The 15,112-nt window shown below is 45.5% G+C and overlaps 1 protein-coding gene across 1 annotated transcript; it reads left to right on the plus strand.

The window, feature by feature from the left end:
- Positions 1 to 7,890: 7,890 nt before the first annotated feature.
- npas4a (neuronal PAS domain protein 4a) lies at positions 7,891 to 13,625 on the plus strand. Its single transcript, XM_086222682.1, has 8 exons — positions 7,891 to 8,399; positions 8,776 to 8,930; positions 9,012 to 9,114; positions 9,201 to 9,495; positions 9,603 to 9,712; positions 9,865 to 10,000; positions 10,115 to 11,871; positions 11,964 to 13,625. The coding sequence occupies exons 1-8, from the start codon at positions 8,225 to 8,227 to the stop codon at positions 11,990 to 11,992; spliced, it is 2,760 nt and encodes a 919-aa protein (XP_086078808.1). The 5' UTR covers positions 7,891 to 8,224; the 3' UTR covers positions 11,993 to 13,625.
- The last annotated feature ends 1,487 nt before the right edge of the window (positions 13,626 to 15,112 follow it).

The following is a 15,112-nucleotide window of genomic DNA, read 5'->3' on the forward strand; positions in this document are numbered from 1 at the left end:
ATTATTATTATTATTATTAATAATAATAATAATTATCTCCATCCTGAGGATCTAAGAGTTCATCAGGGATGTTTACAGGATCAGTAGCAGTTTAAAATCTATTCTAAAAGATACAGTGAACCAAGGTACTGGAGTTAAAAAAATAAATACCCTGTCTTGTTTTTCTAAAAGTCTGGAAGCGGAGCTCTGAATTTGGAAGGCCAGTAACAGGAGCATTCAGTCCAGCCTACTGAGAATAAAAGCATGAATGAGCTTCTCAGCATCAATTGTGAATGAAATTGTTCATAGCTTGTTTATCTTCAGAGAGTCAAGTTATTTTTTTCAATGCAGGTATCTTGCTAGGAGCTAAAAGGGGGCTGGAGTTGGCCTTTATGTGCACTGTGACTCCCAATCTGAGGTCAGGACCCCAACTGAAAGCAACAAACAGAGGGAGAAAGTCATGAATTCCTGCAGAAGAAGAAACAACTTTGTCGCTCAAGTTTGGAGGAATTAGACTCCAGCTCAAACAGCAAAACAGCTAAAACAGGATGGGCAAAGGTAAACAAACCAAAAACATGACATAAATATAAATCTTTATAAGTATGGGTGTAAAAAACATTTGTGACAAGAGGACTGAAGTGGAAATAAGCAACAGCAACAACAACAAAAAAGGATCAATATGTTATTTTTACACAGTTTATACAATAATAAACATTACATTTTCCAAAATCTTGTAGCTCCTGAGGACTGATGTATAAATACAATCCAGACACATCGTGAGAATAAGAAAGACAAAGCGAGAGATAAACTCTGTTACCTGGAGGGAGCTGCAACAGATGTGATGTGCAGTATGTAGGAGGATTAGCTGAAGCTAATGGCTCCTGCTCCTTACAAAATAAACACTCAAGTCTGACAAGAGTTGTGTGTGTGTTGGGAGTGCATGAGTGTGTATAACGGCGCTTTCACATTATGATCGTTCAGATCTCACATGCTAACGTCCATGCGTCTCTGGTTATACCTAAATTTCTCATCCTTTTCTTTACTCCACGTTCGATCTCGCTCCTGCTCCCATGCAGGAGTGGGAGGTGTTGCTAGGCGACAGATTATCTCCTTCTTTTCAAGAAGAGGAGCGCAGACCTGGACTCTCTGGGTATAAAAATAAACAGAAAGAGAAAAGACCGTCTTGGAGAGAAAGGACAAGTATCATTCACCTCTGGCATGAGAACCACACTTTTTGTTTGGCCTGAAAGTATATTCTATACACGCCCCCTCCCCTCGGGCACTCTTCACACTCAAGTGCTCCAAAAATAAGTCATTTATTTATATCCTGTTTTACATTCAAGATAAACACAATCTCTCTCTCTCTCTCTCTCCATCTGTAATAAAGTTTCATAACTCACACTGTGATGGAGTCGCTGCGGAGCCTGATGATGATGATGATGATGATGATGATGATGATGATGATTCCTCGCCGTTCCCTGTGATGATGACTCAGGCTGTGGAGGAACATGAAGCTCGGCCCTCATCCGCCGTTTGAGCTGTGAAAGTCAAGCCTGTTGGCGGCCCAGCTGCTGCCCGCCACTGCAGCCCGATATATCTGTGTGTGTGTATATGTCAGATTGTTGATGAATGAGTGTGAGTGTGTGTGTGTGTGTGTGTGTTTGTGTGAATGTACTGAGTAAGTAAATGAGTGAGTAAGGTGTTCCATTGACAGTTTTGGTTTGGTGGTTCGATCATGACTGAAAATGTGAGTGAGAGTCCATAACCAAAAATTACAGAGAAAAGAGGTGATTGAGTGAGAAACTTACTGGAATGAGTGAGTGAATGAGTAAAGGCACATATGATTGTTGGGTCGGATGGGGGGGGGGGGGTGCTTTAACCACAATGACAGGTTCCATGAGTGTCTCCTGTTGGCTTTACTTCCTCCCCATCCTCAAAACATGCAAGACACATCCCTCATGTGCTGATGTGTTTGTGAGCGAGTGACTGATCTAAAGAGGGTTATACGGCTAAATGAAAACAGAGAATAAATTCCTGGCACAAAGATGGACCGCTAATTGGACTCATTTGTGTCCATTTGCTGTCAGGGAGATGAGACACTCATCTATGTACACCCCACCCCACCCCACCCCCAAACCCCCCATGATACCACCACATAATGGCGGAGATTATCATGACAACCACAACAATGGCGATGCTTCAGATGATCGAGTGTGTGGGACATGGGGACAGCTTAAGTACCTCCGAGACTGCCAGTGAAACAACTATGAGTGTTTTTCTTCTGGTAGCTCCTGCATAAAAATGCGTGCTATTTTTGTCCACAGAATGTCTGCCAGCGCTTTTTTTAAGGCCTTCTCTTAACATCTTGAGAATATGATGTGTGCTTAGTCACAAATTCAAGGAGATTCACAGGTGCAGCAGGAGACGGGAGCAGGGAGAACACAGAAGCCGCTACTTCAGAGGGATCAACGCTGATTTGGTTGGAAATCTTTGTAAATAATGTGAGTAACATATGTAGAGTGCAGTGTTGTTGTCCAACAGCAGAAATCGTCACAAACACACCGCAATTCAGTGACAATCATCATGTGCTCTGGGGAACTTTTGAAATTCAGCCATTCATCATAAAGCAAATCCAACTAACTTGAAACAGTTGGTTTTCCTACTAAATTGCCTCCCTGAGTTTATCCTTCTGCTGAAACGAAGAAGGGATTTTCGACTAAAATCACACTCAGTGAAAATTTGACCAGCAATTCCTTCAATTAGAGTAACTTAGAGAGCTGAAGCCTCAACTCAAAGTAACCAGATGAACTTTCAAATTCATTATTTAAAGAGCAGGACTATGGATGTTGTCCTTACTTGGACCGCACGGGTCTGCTCCGCTTTTCATCATCACCACTGTCGCAGAAGTGCTTGCTCATGGGGAATTGTTGGGTCTCTTACAACTAAATTCATTTAAATTGCGCACTTCTGGTTCTGCTCTATTTGTAAAGTGACATGAAATGACCTTTGTAATGATTTGGTGCTAAGTAAATAAAACAGATTTGTTCATCGGGGACGTGACTGTAGTTGAATCTATCCTTTGAGGCAGCGGCTCCAAAAACACTCAGCTCAGGAATTCCAAAATAATGGAGTCAGTTATGAGGCCTTTTTTTTTTTTTTTTAAGAGATTTTAAAATCTTTACTGAAATTTATGAACCCCTACTTTTATGAAATAAGCACCACAATAAAATTCATGTTCATTGTCTAAATCTGCTCTACAGGATTTAGGTTGGTCTTTATTGACCCAATTATGAGGAAAGCCCGTGGGATTGTGACTTTTAAATGTCATCTTGGTATTTTTCACCTGTGCAAGAGATGGATTATCTTAGCAAAGAGGAAGAAATGGAGAATGGGTCTCGTTCAGGGCCACAAAGTCAGCCTCAGCTCAGCCCTGATGTATCATCTGATGATCAGGTGATCCAAGCCGGAAGACCCAGTTATCTCCTTCCACACTCTCTCTTTCCAGGTGCCATAATTCAAGCTGTTTCATTTCTTCTGTATCCCAACTCCTCTTTTATATCTTGACCTAATCAATGTCACCTTTGCTGTCAGAGCTGCAGCTTCAGTCCTGGATCTTACGGAGGCCACTGCTGGCGCCCTTTCTGACTTCGGAATTTCTATTTATGCTCATAGACGGACACGAGGTCCGAGAACGGAACCGTTCCGCCAAATTAAACTAACCGCAATGGCAATTCAGTTTTCTTTTGTTCTGACCAAAATGTTTTTGGGCAAAATTAGTAAGAAAATAATCAATCTTAAACCTTTTCACTTAAAAAGAAAATGGCTATTAAACTAACAGCATTGTGATTATATTTTGGTGCGAATGTGTGTTTCCAAAGATGACAGTTACAGTGACGCAAAATAATTTGAATGCAACATTGCTGGATTTATGTACAATGTCAATCAACACACGTAACTGAGTGTCTGAAAGATAAGAAAAATGTACGTGTCAATAAGAAACGGAGGCTTTGGGAAGTCATGGAAAGAATTGGGAATTTGCAGGTTTTGTGGTATACAATTCACGTCGTGCAGAAGCCGAGGGAACAAGAAAATGTAGATGTTGGAGAAGATGACGCACCGTAACGCAGTCGGAAGTTTTCCATGCAGCTGCATGAAACAGACGGCTTATTCACATTAGCAGAAAGTTAACGAACGGATAAAAAATAGATTAAAACATTAAATCAGAGTGTACAAACAATTGAAACCGTTACAACTATAGCATAGGAGGCCATGTTCCCCGAATGAGAAAATAAACACGTAAAGAAAAGAACGTTTACTAGACACAAAGTGAGGAATCTAACACGTAAATTAAACATGTCCACGTGTCAGACAGAAACACTGCAGCTGACCAGCTAACAGCAGAGATGGAGATTTTGTAGCAGGCGTGTAACAATATCAGCCTGAGCACACATGAAACTAAACACAAGTATTTGTTTTTAGACATTTTCATCATCAGACAACATTATTAAGTCTCAGGATTGATTCTAGAAATGCATTCAAGCAGGTTTGCATGATTAGGAAAGTGAGAACACTGGCATAGCCAATGAAAGATTCTCCTCAGCAGACCAGATCCAAAGTGTTGTGGATGCATCCTCATGTCTGTGGAGATGGGGATGCATGCACAACACATCCATCCAGCTGATGGTTTAATTGATCCACTGGTCTTTATAATGTCAGAATATTGTGTGAAAAGTGTCTCTATTACAGCTTTGAATGCTGTCTCTGATGGACTTGAAGAAAATACAGTTTTCTGAAGTACAAAACAATAGGAAATAAGTCTGTGGTTCATGCAACTGTATCTAATATTTTGTTGTACGACATAAAATACATCAGTAAATTCCTTGTATGTGAATTGTTGCTTTTTAATGTGAATAAAAATGAAGTCTGTTAACAAGTAGCTAAACAAGACAACAGAGGTTCTGGCAAATATTTAACAACTTAACTGGGAGAACAGCAGAAGCATGAAGCTAGTAACGGCAACACGGAAGTCATCCGTTCATGAGGTAGTTTGTTAGCATAACATTAGCCTTTCACTTTGAAGGACAGCATTTAAGACTCAAAAATAAAAAAAAAATGCTGTTAATTTGTGACAATTGTCCTTCAAAACAAAACTTTTAAACCTCATGAAATTTTGTTTGCCTAAGCAGTTTATTTATGGTAATAATCCACACCAAATGTTACAATCCTGTTCGAGGGAACCCATGTGAGACTAAATACATGGCCCTGGGGTGCTCCGCAAAATTAATTTATAAGGAGCCCTGTTCCATCTTTGTGATATGGATAAAGGTAAATATTTAGTGATTACATCCATCCATCCATTTTCTACTGCTTATCTTGTTAAGGGTTGGGGGGGGGGGGGGGCTGGAGTCTATCCCAGCAGCCTTCGGGCGAGAGGCAGGGTTCACCCTGGACAGGTCACCAGTCCATCACAGGGCCAACACATAGAGACAGACAACCATTCACACTCACAGTCACACCTACGGTCAATTTAGAGTATCAATCAGCCTCGTCCCCTCTTGATGTCTTTGGACTGTGGGAGGAAGCTGGAGTACCTGAGAGAACCCACACAGGAACAGGGAGAACATGGAGACTCACACAGAAAGATCCCCTGCCCGAGCCGGGCTCCAACCCCACAACCTTCTTGCTGTGAGGCGACAGTGCTGACCACTGCACCACCGTGCCGCCTTTGTAATTACAACAGTAGCATTAATTATCAACTAAAGCACAGTAGATATTCAATGTCAAAGTGATGAGAATCATCCTGAATAGCAGATTGAACCAAACTCATGGCATCACCCGCTAACTGTTATCCTCACCTGAAATGGCACTTTCTCGCCGTAATTGAGATTAAAGCCAGAAGGAGGAGAATTGCATCACTCTGAAGAAGCAGAGCCGCGTCAAGCAGATCAAGTCTTATGTGATGTACCTGAAATAAAGAGAGCGACTCAATGTTAGTCAGAGGCAGATTAAAAGGGAGATTTTGCACACCCTGTACAATTATGTCAATGAGCTGCACTAGTGAGTGAGTGTGACGACCGTCAAAATGAAAACTGATGTCACTGGGCTGTCACAGCAGGTTCTCACTTTAGCTGCTGTGTGATGTCTCTACTCTGGAGGCGCTGCTCCACCATGTGATGTGCAGATGAGCCCACAGACTCACATCTCTCTCTCTCTCTCTCTCTCTCTCTCTTTCCACAACCTTGAGTATGCAGCAAATTACAATTATACATATTGATAATACTTCTGTAGCTTTAAGGGCCAAATTCAACATTCTGCTGCCAAATTGGTAGGAAACAATAAAGAAAATCAGCCAGGGAGGAGGACGGAGGGATGGTGCAGTCATCCAGCAAGAACAACAACAAACACAGACCTCAAAGGAGAGGAAGCGCAAAACGTATCTATACCTATATCTATGTATCTGTGTATGTGTGTATCTATAAATACATAAAATCAGTGTGAAAATAGCCTTCTTGAAAATGTGTGTGTGTGTGTGTGTGTGTGTGTGTGTGTGTGTGTGTGTGTGTGTGTGTGTTTGTGTGTCCGGTTTCGAATGTCAAGTACACAATGCTACTATTTCTGGTGAAAATTGAAATCTCCTCCTCTATAAATAGGGCGATTGGAGGTGGGCGGCGGTGGGGTGGGGGGTGGGCTAGCAGACCTTCTGTCGGTCACCGATGTAGTCTATTTTTAGAAACAGAGGGGCTCACCACCACCGCCACCACCACCTCACGTGAGAGGCTGGTATACCTACGGGTCTGCAGGTTGCACCACAGGCGCCCGCGCGCGTCACATTATTTATGAATGTCATTTCTTTTTCATAAAAAAACTTCAACGCTCCTCATTCTGCCTCAGAAGTCTTTGAGACGATTGTAACACAGACCAGACTCTGACTCACTCACAAACGTCATTTATTAAAGGACAGTTGCGCTGTAAAAAGAAATAAAAATGAATTAATAACTATTGATCTTAAACGGCGGTAACCTGCAGGACACGTCAGTTTTTAATCCAGGATTTTTGTTTTGTTTTTTTTCAGGACGAAAAAAACCCACATTGAATTCGTTAATAACTCGCATTTATTGGACTATTTAGGAATACAGACATCTTCCACATGGTGGAAGCACCAAGAACATCATGAAAAATTAAGCTTAACGTGGTTGTAAAGGGTTAAAAACAAACATCTGTTTATGTTTACGCATTAATACATGACTGATTTTCATTCATAAAAGGCAACGGATGGATGTGGAACAGCCTGAGCACCCATGTCCACCTCCTGCAGCAGCAGCAGCAGCTCAGGGATCACCGAGGACTTTCATGATCCATCTTCCAACAATCTGGTCAAAATAAATCGCTTCATGCCGCCTAACGAGCTGCCATGTTTACCGACAGGTTCAGGCAAACAATGATAGCCTACCTCTGGTGCCAGACATACAAACACAGAGACCTCTTTCCTATGCACAAATACCCCCCTCCCTCCCTCCCTCCTCCTCCTCCTCCTCCTCCTCCAATACACCGGAGTCCGGTGACTCCGTTTACGTTTTACGCTTGCTCCGCCCCTTACTCGGTTTTGTCCAAATCGGGCTTTTTGCGTCGCCGGAGCTCCCGATTTCAGCCCTACGTCATCACCGAGTAAAGGGAAGAGCTGACGTCGAGTTAGAGTCACCGAAAGGAGAGGGCACGGGAGAGGGAGGGGGAGAGCTCCAGCATCGCTCGCACTGATATGAGACGTATCCATCCCCCTCACCCCCCTTCTTCTCTGCCCCCCTCCCTCCCTTTTACGTCGGTGTTGGTGCGTTGGGAGCCCCCCTACTCCGGCGGAGTCCCAGGCTATATAAGTGACCGGCGAGCAGAGTCCCTCAACCAGATTTACGGGATCCGGACTTGTGCGCGAGAGACGGCTACCACAGCCGCCGATTCACCTGCACTCCGAAGGGGGGGACAGACATCCAGCGGGCCAGCATCCGAGCTGGACGCTGTGGAGGAACTAAAGCAAGACGCAGACCTGACAAGAGAAGGTTTCTCAACCTTACTCTGGACACAAATGGCTGAGATGAAAGTCCAATAACACACCTGAGAGCTTCAGCACTTCTACCACCTGTCTCCTCACACACCTCGGAGGCAGGGCACTCCAGCCGAGGCACGACCTTCACCGACACTCCGCGCACAACACCGCAACTTAGACCCGGAGGAATTTCAACCACCGGCCACAATGTACCGCTCAACCAAGGGAGCATCCAAGGCTCGACGGGACCAGATCAACGCAGAGATCCGGAACCTGAAGGACTTGTTGCCCATCTCTGATGCAGATAAAGCGCGGCTCTCGTACCTGCACATCATGTCACTCGCCTGCATGTACACCAGGAAATCCGTCTTCTTCACTCAAGGTAATTTACTCAATCGAACGACCTGTTGATGTATCTTGCTGCATAGACGCACTTGAATTCCTCGCAGCTGCGTGATCAACAAGTGTTATGTGACATCTCGTGCAAATGTCTCGATTTAAATCGAGTTCTTAATGACAAACACTTGGGGGGGGGGGTATTATTTAGCGTCTAATGTTGGATTCAGCAGCTGATGGAGGCGTTTTAGAGTAACACGTCGCTGTCCGTGGTGCTGAAACGGTTCTGCATCATGCAATCAGCCGCACCGCTGTCCGTGGTGCTGAAACACTGCAGACTCTTCTGCTGCATCATGTTCTTACTTGTCAAATCAGTTTATTAACCTCTTCTGCTTCTCTTCTCTCTCTTTTTTCCCCCCTAGAAGCTGGAACTGCTGCTAGTGAGGAGAGATTTCTGTCTTTCCAAGAGCTGTCAGAGTTGATGCAGGCGCTCCCGGGGTTTCTGATGCTGCTGACCGGGGAAGGGAAGTTCCTGTACCTGTCAGAGAGCGTCTCTGAGCACCTGGGACACTCCATGGTGAGCCTCCACCGGTCTCTACTCATCTAGATGTGTTAAGGGTCGAGCCTCATTAATAGTAGTTTTGGTGTTTTGGGTCAGGTGGATCTGGTGGCTCAGGGAGACAGCGTGTATGATATAATCGATGCCTCTGATCACTTCATCATGAGGACCAACCTGTCATCCTCCACCTCAGCCGAGACAGGTAAGAACAGGGATGTGGAGGAATCACACACTTTACAATGTTTAGCCTCAGTGTGGTGAGTAATAAATCTTCCGCCATCTGTACAGATTGTCTCTTCCGCTGCCGTTTCAACACCTCCAAGTCGGTGCGGAGGCAGAGTGCTGGGAACAAGCTAGTTCTGATCCGAGCTCGCTGCCTCTCTCCCCCTTCCTCTTCTGCTGCGGGATCCTACTGGACCTCAAATCCTGTCTGGGTTTGTTTTTGCTCACCTTTGGAGCCCCACCCAACCCGCCCCAGCCCCGAGTCCACGTCTACCTCTCCCCTGGCTGACACCAACTTGTTCCTGGCCTGTTTCCACTCCCAGCACGGCCGGGACATGAGGCTGCAAGCTGCCCAGGACAGGTGAGCTCACACAAATATCTCCCACCTGTTTGTATAAATGTTTTTGTGATCAACGAAGTGTCAAACTATTACTCTGCTAACGCATCGCCGCCCACTCTCCCCTGCAGTGTGAGCGCGTATCTTGGCTTTGATGTGACAGCCTTACGCTCCTGCTCCTGGTACAGCCTCCTCCACCCACAGGATCTGTCACATGCCTCCGCTCAGCATCGCAGCCTATGTAAGTGTACTCACACATACCTACACGCCACATTACAACCGTGCGTGCCCACTCACATCGTGCCCACTGGCACATCCACACAGTGAAAATCACTACGATGATTAATAGGATTACAAACTGATGCCAACGTGTGCTGTGACTGTTCTCACCAGTGAGAGAGGGAGGAGAAGGCAGAGCTGAAATGGTGGTGCGTGTACAAGCTCAAGACCAGTCGTGGGTTTGGCTCTACATGGTGCTCCAGCTGCAGCCTGGAGAATTCCCCATCAGCAGCAACAACTACATCATCAGGTGGGCTCCACCTCCTCTAAACCAAGTCACTGATCCATTAGTAGATAGAAGACTGAGTAATTCAATGAAGGACCACAGCTTCACTTCCTCTCTCCTTCTTCTGTTCCCTTTCAGTGAGTCTGAGGCTTGGTCAGTGCGTCAGCAGCTCAGCTCAGAACAGACCCAGCTGACCCTGGTTCTAGGTTCTGGTGCCACTCAGCAGGAGAGTCTCAGCCTCCAGTCCCCAGAAACTCTTTCCAGCCCAGACCAAGTCTTCACCCCGGGCAGCAGCGGCCTGTCCGGCCAGTCCTTCGACTTCAGCACTGCTGGCTGCAGCGTGGGTTCCTCTGATGAACCGGGGAGCTCTGCAGCTGAGGCCATGCAGCTGGAGGGTGACCCTCGCTCCAGTATCTCCTCTCTGGAGGAAGAAAGCCTGTTCCAGCAGCATCCAATCGAAAGCCCCTCAGCTGCGTCCTCTCCCACCCCTGTCACCGTTGAAACAGTAGCAGACTTAGACTTTTTAACCCAGAACATTCTTCTGCCGCCCTCATTCCAGCTCGATCCTCCTCTGCCGGCTCTCCCCCTGCCCCTCCCGCCTGTGCCCACCTCACAAGCTCAGCAGACAAAGGAGTTTGTGTGTACACCCCCCTACACGCCACATGTTTGTGGGGCGAGCTTCCCATTCGGCGAACCCCTCTTCAGCTTCGACCCCACCGGCACTACCACACCTCCTCCATCAGCTACGACTGCCTCCGCCACCACCTCCTTGGCCCCCTCGACATCCTCAGCCCCACCAACTACTGCCTCCAGCCCTGCTCCCCCCACCACTCTGTCCACCAAGCTCCCCCTCACACTACCAGCCCTGTCCACAGACCTCCTCTTCCCTGTGGAGCCCTGCAGTGGCTCTCTGTACGAGAAACTGCCCCCCACGCCTGACAGCCCTGGAGACGGCGACTGTACAGTGATGACTCTTCCCGAGGTACGGGGTCCACTGTACGTAGATGTGCCACTGGGGCCTCTTCAGTGTCCCCCTGAGGGCCTCCTCACCCCTGAGGCCTCACCTGGTAAACAGCCCTGCCTCTCCTTCTTCTCACTGGAGAGAGAGAGGGAGAAGGAGAGGGCAGAAATCTCCCTCCTGGCCCAGCATATCAGCTCACTGGCAGAGGGATTCTATCTTGATCCACTCTTGTCCAAACTCTCTCCCCCGTCCATGTCACCCTCATCCTCCCCTCCCTCCCCCTTCCTGTCCCCTGCCATAGAAACAACTGATGCTGATTCAGTCCACATGCTTAGGGAGTTTTATCCCATCAAAGCATGGAGAGGTCTGGACATTCCCATGTTCCTTGATGATGACGACTCTCTGTTTGAAGAGAACATCCTAGAAAACCTCCTCCAAGACGAGTACGCTCCTCCCCAGTCCCCTACTCTCTCCTCTCCTTCCCCGTTGACCTCCCCTCTTCCCAACCCCTCCAGCCCAATCTCTCCTCAGACCCCAGTGTGCTGGCACCAACCCTCCCAGTTTGAGGGAGCGGGCCATTTCTGTAGCGTCCAATCGTCGCAATCTAACTCCATGGCCGGTTGCGGGGAGACTGTGGCTGCCGAGGCCGGGGCAACGACGGAGGGGCTGGCGGAGGAAGCAATGGAGATCGAGGTGGTGTCATCTCCTGTGTCCTCTTGCTCCTCCATCCCAGCTTCCCCTCCGCTCATCCTCACTGCCTCCCCGAGCCCTGCCACCTCCACGCCTGCCGTGTCTTGCACTCAGTCCCTCCTGGAGGAACTGGCCGTCCTGGAACCCATGTTTGGGGCAGGTGCCTCGATCGCCCCTGGTTTAGGGCAACAACCTGAGTTGTATCAACTCCAGTGTCATCCATCGCCACAGTGCTTCCACAAAGGTACCAGTCGGCCCCTTTTTCCTCATTTCCACCAATAATTGTTAAATTTAAGACTAATCACTAACTTCTTTCCCTCTTTTTGTGTCTTTCAGATGGGAGTGGAAGTGTTCCTCCGTTCTAAAATAAGTCTGTGACTTACTTCATTAAGTATGGCATATTGTCATATTTTGTGGAGACCCTTTTACTGAAAAGTAAAAAATAATTAAGTGTATAAATATACATAATGTATATACAATTTAAGGACTTTACTTCCTACGTGTCTCCTGAGAACAAAGATTGGCTTTATATTTTTGTTCAGTCATTTATCTGTATACTACTACAAACCTGGTGCAACATTTACATGATGGTACGACCGCATGGACTCATGACTGACTGGGTTTTGAGTCCATGTGGCGTCCCTCAGCTTCTCTGTAACACGAGCTATGATCAGACAGACTGATCCTTACTGAACTTGTAAGCGATGTTTTACTTACAGACACGCATTTGTATTCACTCGTAGTGAAAAATCTGTTGTGAACAAAAAAAAAAAAACCAACATTCATTTATTGCTATTTCAATAGGGAGATGAAATATAGCACTTTTGCCTGACGTGCAGCAACGCAAACCCAAACCTCAAATGTATTGGAAGTCAAATGTTTACAGTGTTTCATATCTTTAGGATGATCAATAGATAAAACAGGAGAGTTTTCTTGCTTTCCTAACTTGTCTTGAGCTCTGATTGGACGGCACACTTCAAGGCTACATCAAAACTCAATCCAACTTTAAACCTGAGATACTTTGAGCTTTGAGTTTGCGGCTTCAAACCTTTAACATTTCATATTTATCTCTCCATCTAAAATCTTGTGTATCGATGTGGTGTTCAAGCAAAACAAAAACAAAACAAAACAAAAAAAAAAAAACATGTGAAGAGATCCTGGCATGTGAAGATCTCCAGAATGTTACCGGTGTCCATTGCTTTGCTTTAAAGATGTAAACACCAAACAAGTGATCGTCTGGAAGTTTGCCGGATTGCTCTGATCATGCCACTGCTACATTGTACTGTACATTAGACTCTGAATGTGGGCTCCCCAGGTCGCTCCTGGCCTGAGGGCGGTCGGCTGGATATTCCTGCAGCATCAATATTTGCAATGCTGGCAGCTTATAGCGGCTCCTGTGTGCCTGAAACGGTGCTGACCTGCTGAACTCTTTATCCAAGTCCATTCAACATGGACGATTACATCAGTGCTCCGCTGGAGTGCAGTGTAGTGAGGCACAATTGACTATGTGAATGAGCGATTCTTCTTTTTTGAGAGGGGTTACAATACAAAAGTTTTGTTTTAAAAAATGAATATAGGGATGGGATGCTATTTCTATTAAGTTACCAAGCGACACGGGTTGAGAATGGTACTATTCCCATGGTGTCGACATGCTCACGTAGAGTTGTCTACGGTCAAGTAAAGGATTGATTCCTACGTTCTAGCTATTAACGGCTAAGATAATATACATGTGTAAAATTATACTATTGTACGTGTGGTATTTGAAAAAGATTAATGCATATGCATTAGGTTTAAATATGGGCAAATGTTCTTTTCAGGAAGGTTGTACACATTTGTACATTTCTATGAAGCAGTTATTGGTCTGTATATATGAGATTTTTATTGGATAAAATGGAGTATATTCAAAACATCTTACTGCAGAATGGACATTGTGGACCAGTGTTCTATTGTGTTGCTTATAAGTGTATTTGATTGTCATACAAATGCATTTATATTAAAGTGCACTTAATGCGGCTGATGCATTTGTGTCGTCATAGTCGGGCCCCCTCATCCTCCTCATCATAGCGCCATCCTGCCTCTTTTCCTCCCTCCCATACACTCTCCTCCATTTCTTCCCCTGGAGCGAGTTTCGCTCAGCAACAGCACTGACGCACACACATGACGAGACAGAATGAGACACTATCTGACTCAGACTGACGCACACACTTGGCATCGAGGTTTTTACGTATGAGCATGCGCATACAAAATTGGCCTCCCACCTTTTTGATGATGCACACACGCACACAATAGTAGGTATATAACCCCCTCCTCCTCCTCCCCACTTCTCTTTACAAATCACAGTTGCCCACATTCACTGGATGTACCTGCAACTATCAGCGCTCACAGTGGTGTAAGACTCCATATATAGGCATTCCTGCTCAAGAGCTCCTCCAGTCTATTCTCAGCATCCATTCACAAGGCTCGGGGAGGGAGGGGGGCTGGAGGGAGATAGAGACAAGGAGAGAGAGAGAGAGAGAGAGAGAGAGAGAGAGAGAGAGAGAAAAAGAGGGGGGCAAAGAAAGAGTGAGGGGAGGCTAAAATTAGAGGTACAGTAAAAAGGGATGTGGGACAAATTGATGCTGTTGCCACAAGATGAATGGCACCAAACTCAAAACACACACGAATCCTTTTGTAAATCTTAATAGACAAAAGAGAAGATGGAGGGTGGAATTGCCTTTCATTCTTTTACTTTCTTTCAAGAACTCCTGCACGGCCACTGTGTACCATCGAGGAGATAATTCAATATAACTTGCACGGCGAAGCCCCACAAATTATAGTTTACAGTCTCTGCACATTTTGTTCTGCAGCAGGAGACGAGCAGGGGAGGGACGCTCAACAGCTGACTGCCGCCATCTTCTGGTAGAGAGAAGAAAAGGAAGGATCAGTTGCGTAAGAGGTCCTCTTAGGAAAGGTTATGAAGAGGGCAGGAAGGACATTGCTAGCCTGACATATTATAAAGACGCAGACTGTTTAAGAGTTACATGACACAGAGAATGTGACTGAAATGATCAAAATCTAAACGCTGCGATTAATACGCCATCTTGAAACAATCTCAGATAATTAACCGTGACCCCTTCAGAGTCGATTCTTTTCATTAATGACTGTTTGGGCAATTAAATCATTTTTAGTAAACTGTGAAAAACCAAGTGCAAGGTGACTGCTACAAAAGACTTCTGTCTGACAAACACATCCAATATTCGGTGATAAACAGATTGATGAAAAATAACTTCAGCGCTAGTTTCGTTTTAACGAACAACATGAGACCTCACCAATCAGTCGATAAGAAACTACATCCGTCATAATGAATCATTTAATCTTATTTATGACAGAAAAAGAGGAATTGCTTTTTTTTTTTTTAATGCTTTGTGCTCTGGGAAACTGTGCTAAAGATTTCACATTTTCTTTAAAAGAAAATATAATTCATCGATTCATCCTGAAAGCAATCA

The sequence above is a fragment of the Aulostomus chinensis genome, chromosome 13 (genome assembly GCF_037954235.1).
Source record: "Aulostomus chinensis isolate RoL2024-O1b breed Wild chromosome 13, RoL_Achi_v1.0, whole genome shotgun sequence".
NCBI classification, from domain to species: Eukaryota; Metazoa; Chordata; class Actinopteri; order Syngnathiformes; family Aulostomidae; genus Aulostomus; species Aulostomus chinensis.

Coding starts and splice junctions, on each gene's coding strand:
- npas4a (XM_086222682.1), top strand. CDS start 8,225: ATGTACCGCTCAACCAAGGGAGCATCCAAGGCTCGACGGGACCAGATC. Junction 9,115..9,200: donor CTCCACCTCAGCCGAGACAG/GTAAGAACAGGG, acceptor CCATCTGTACAG/ATTGTCTCTTCCGCTGCCGT. Junction 9,496..9,602: donor CTGCAAGCTGCCCAGGACAG/GTGAGCTCACAC, acceptor TCTCCCCTGCAG/TGTGAGCGCGTATCTTGGCT.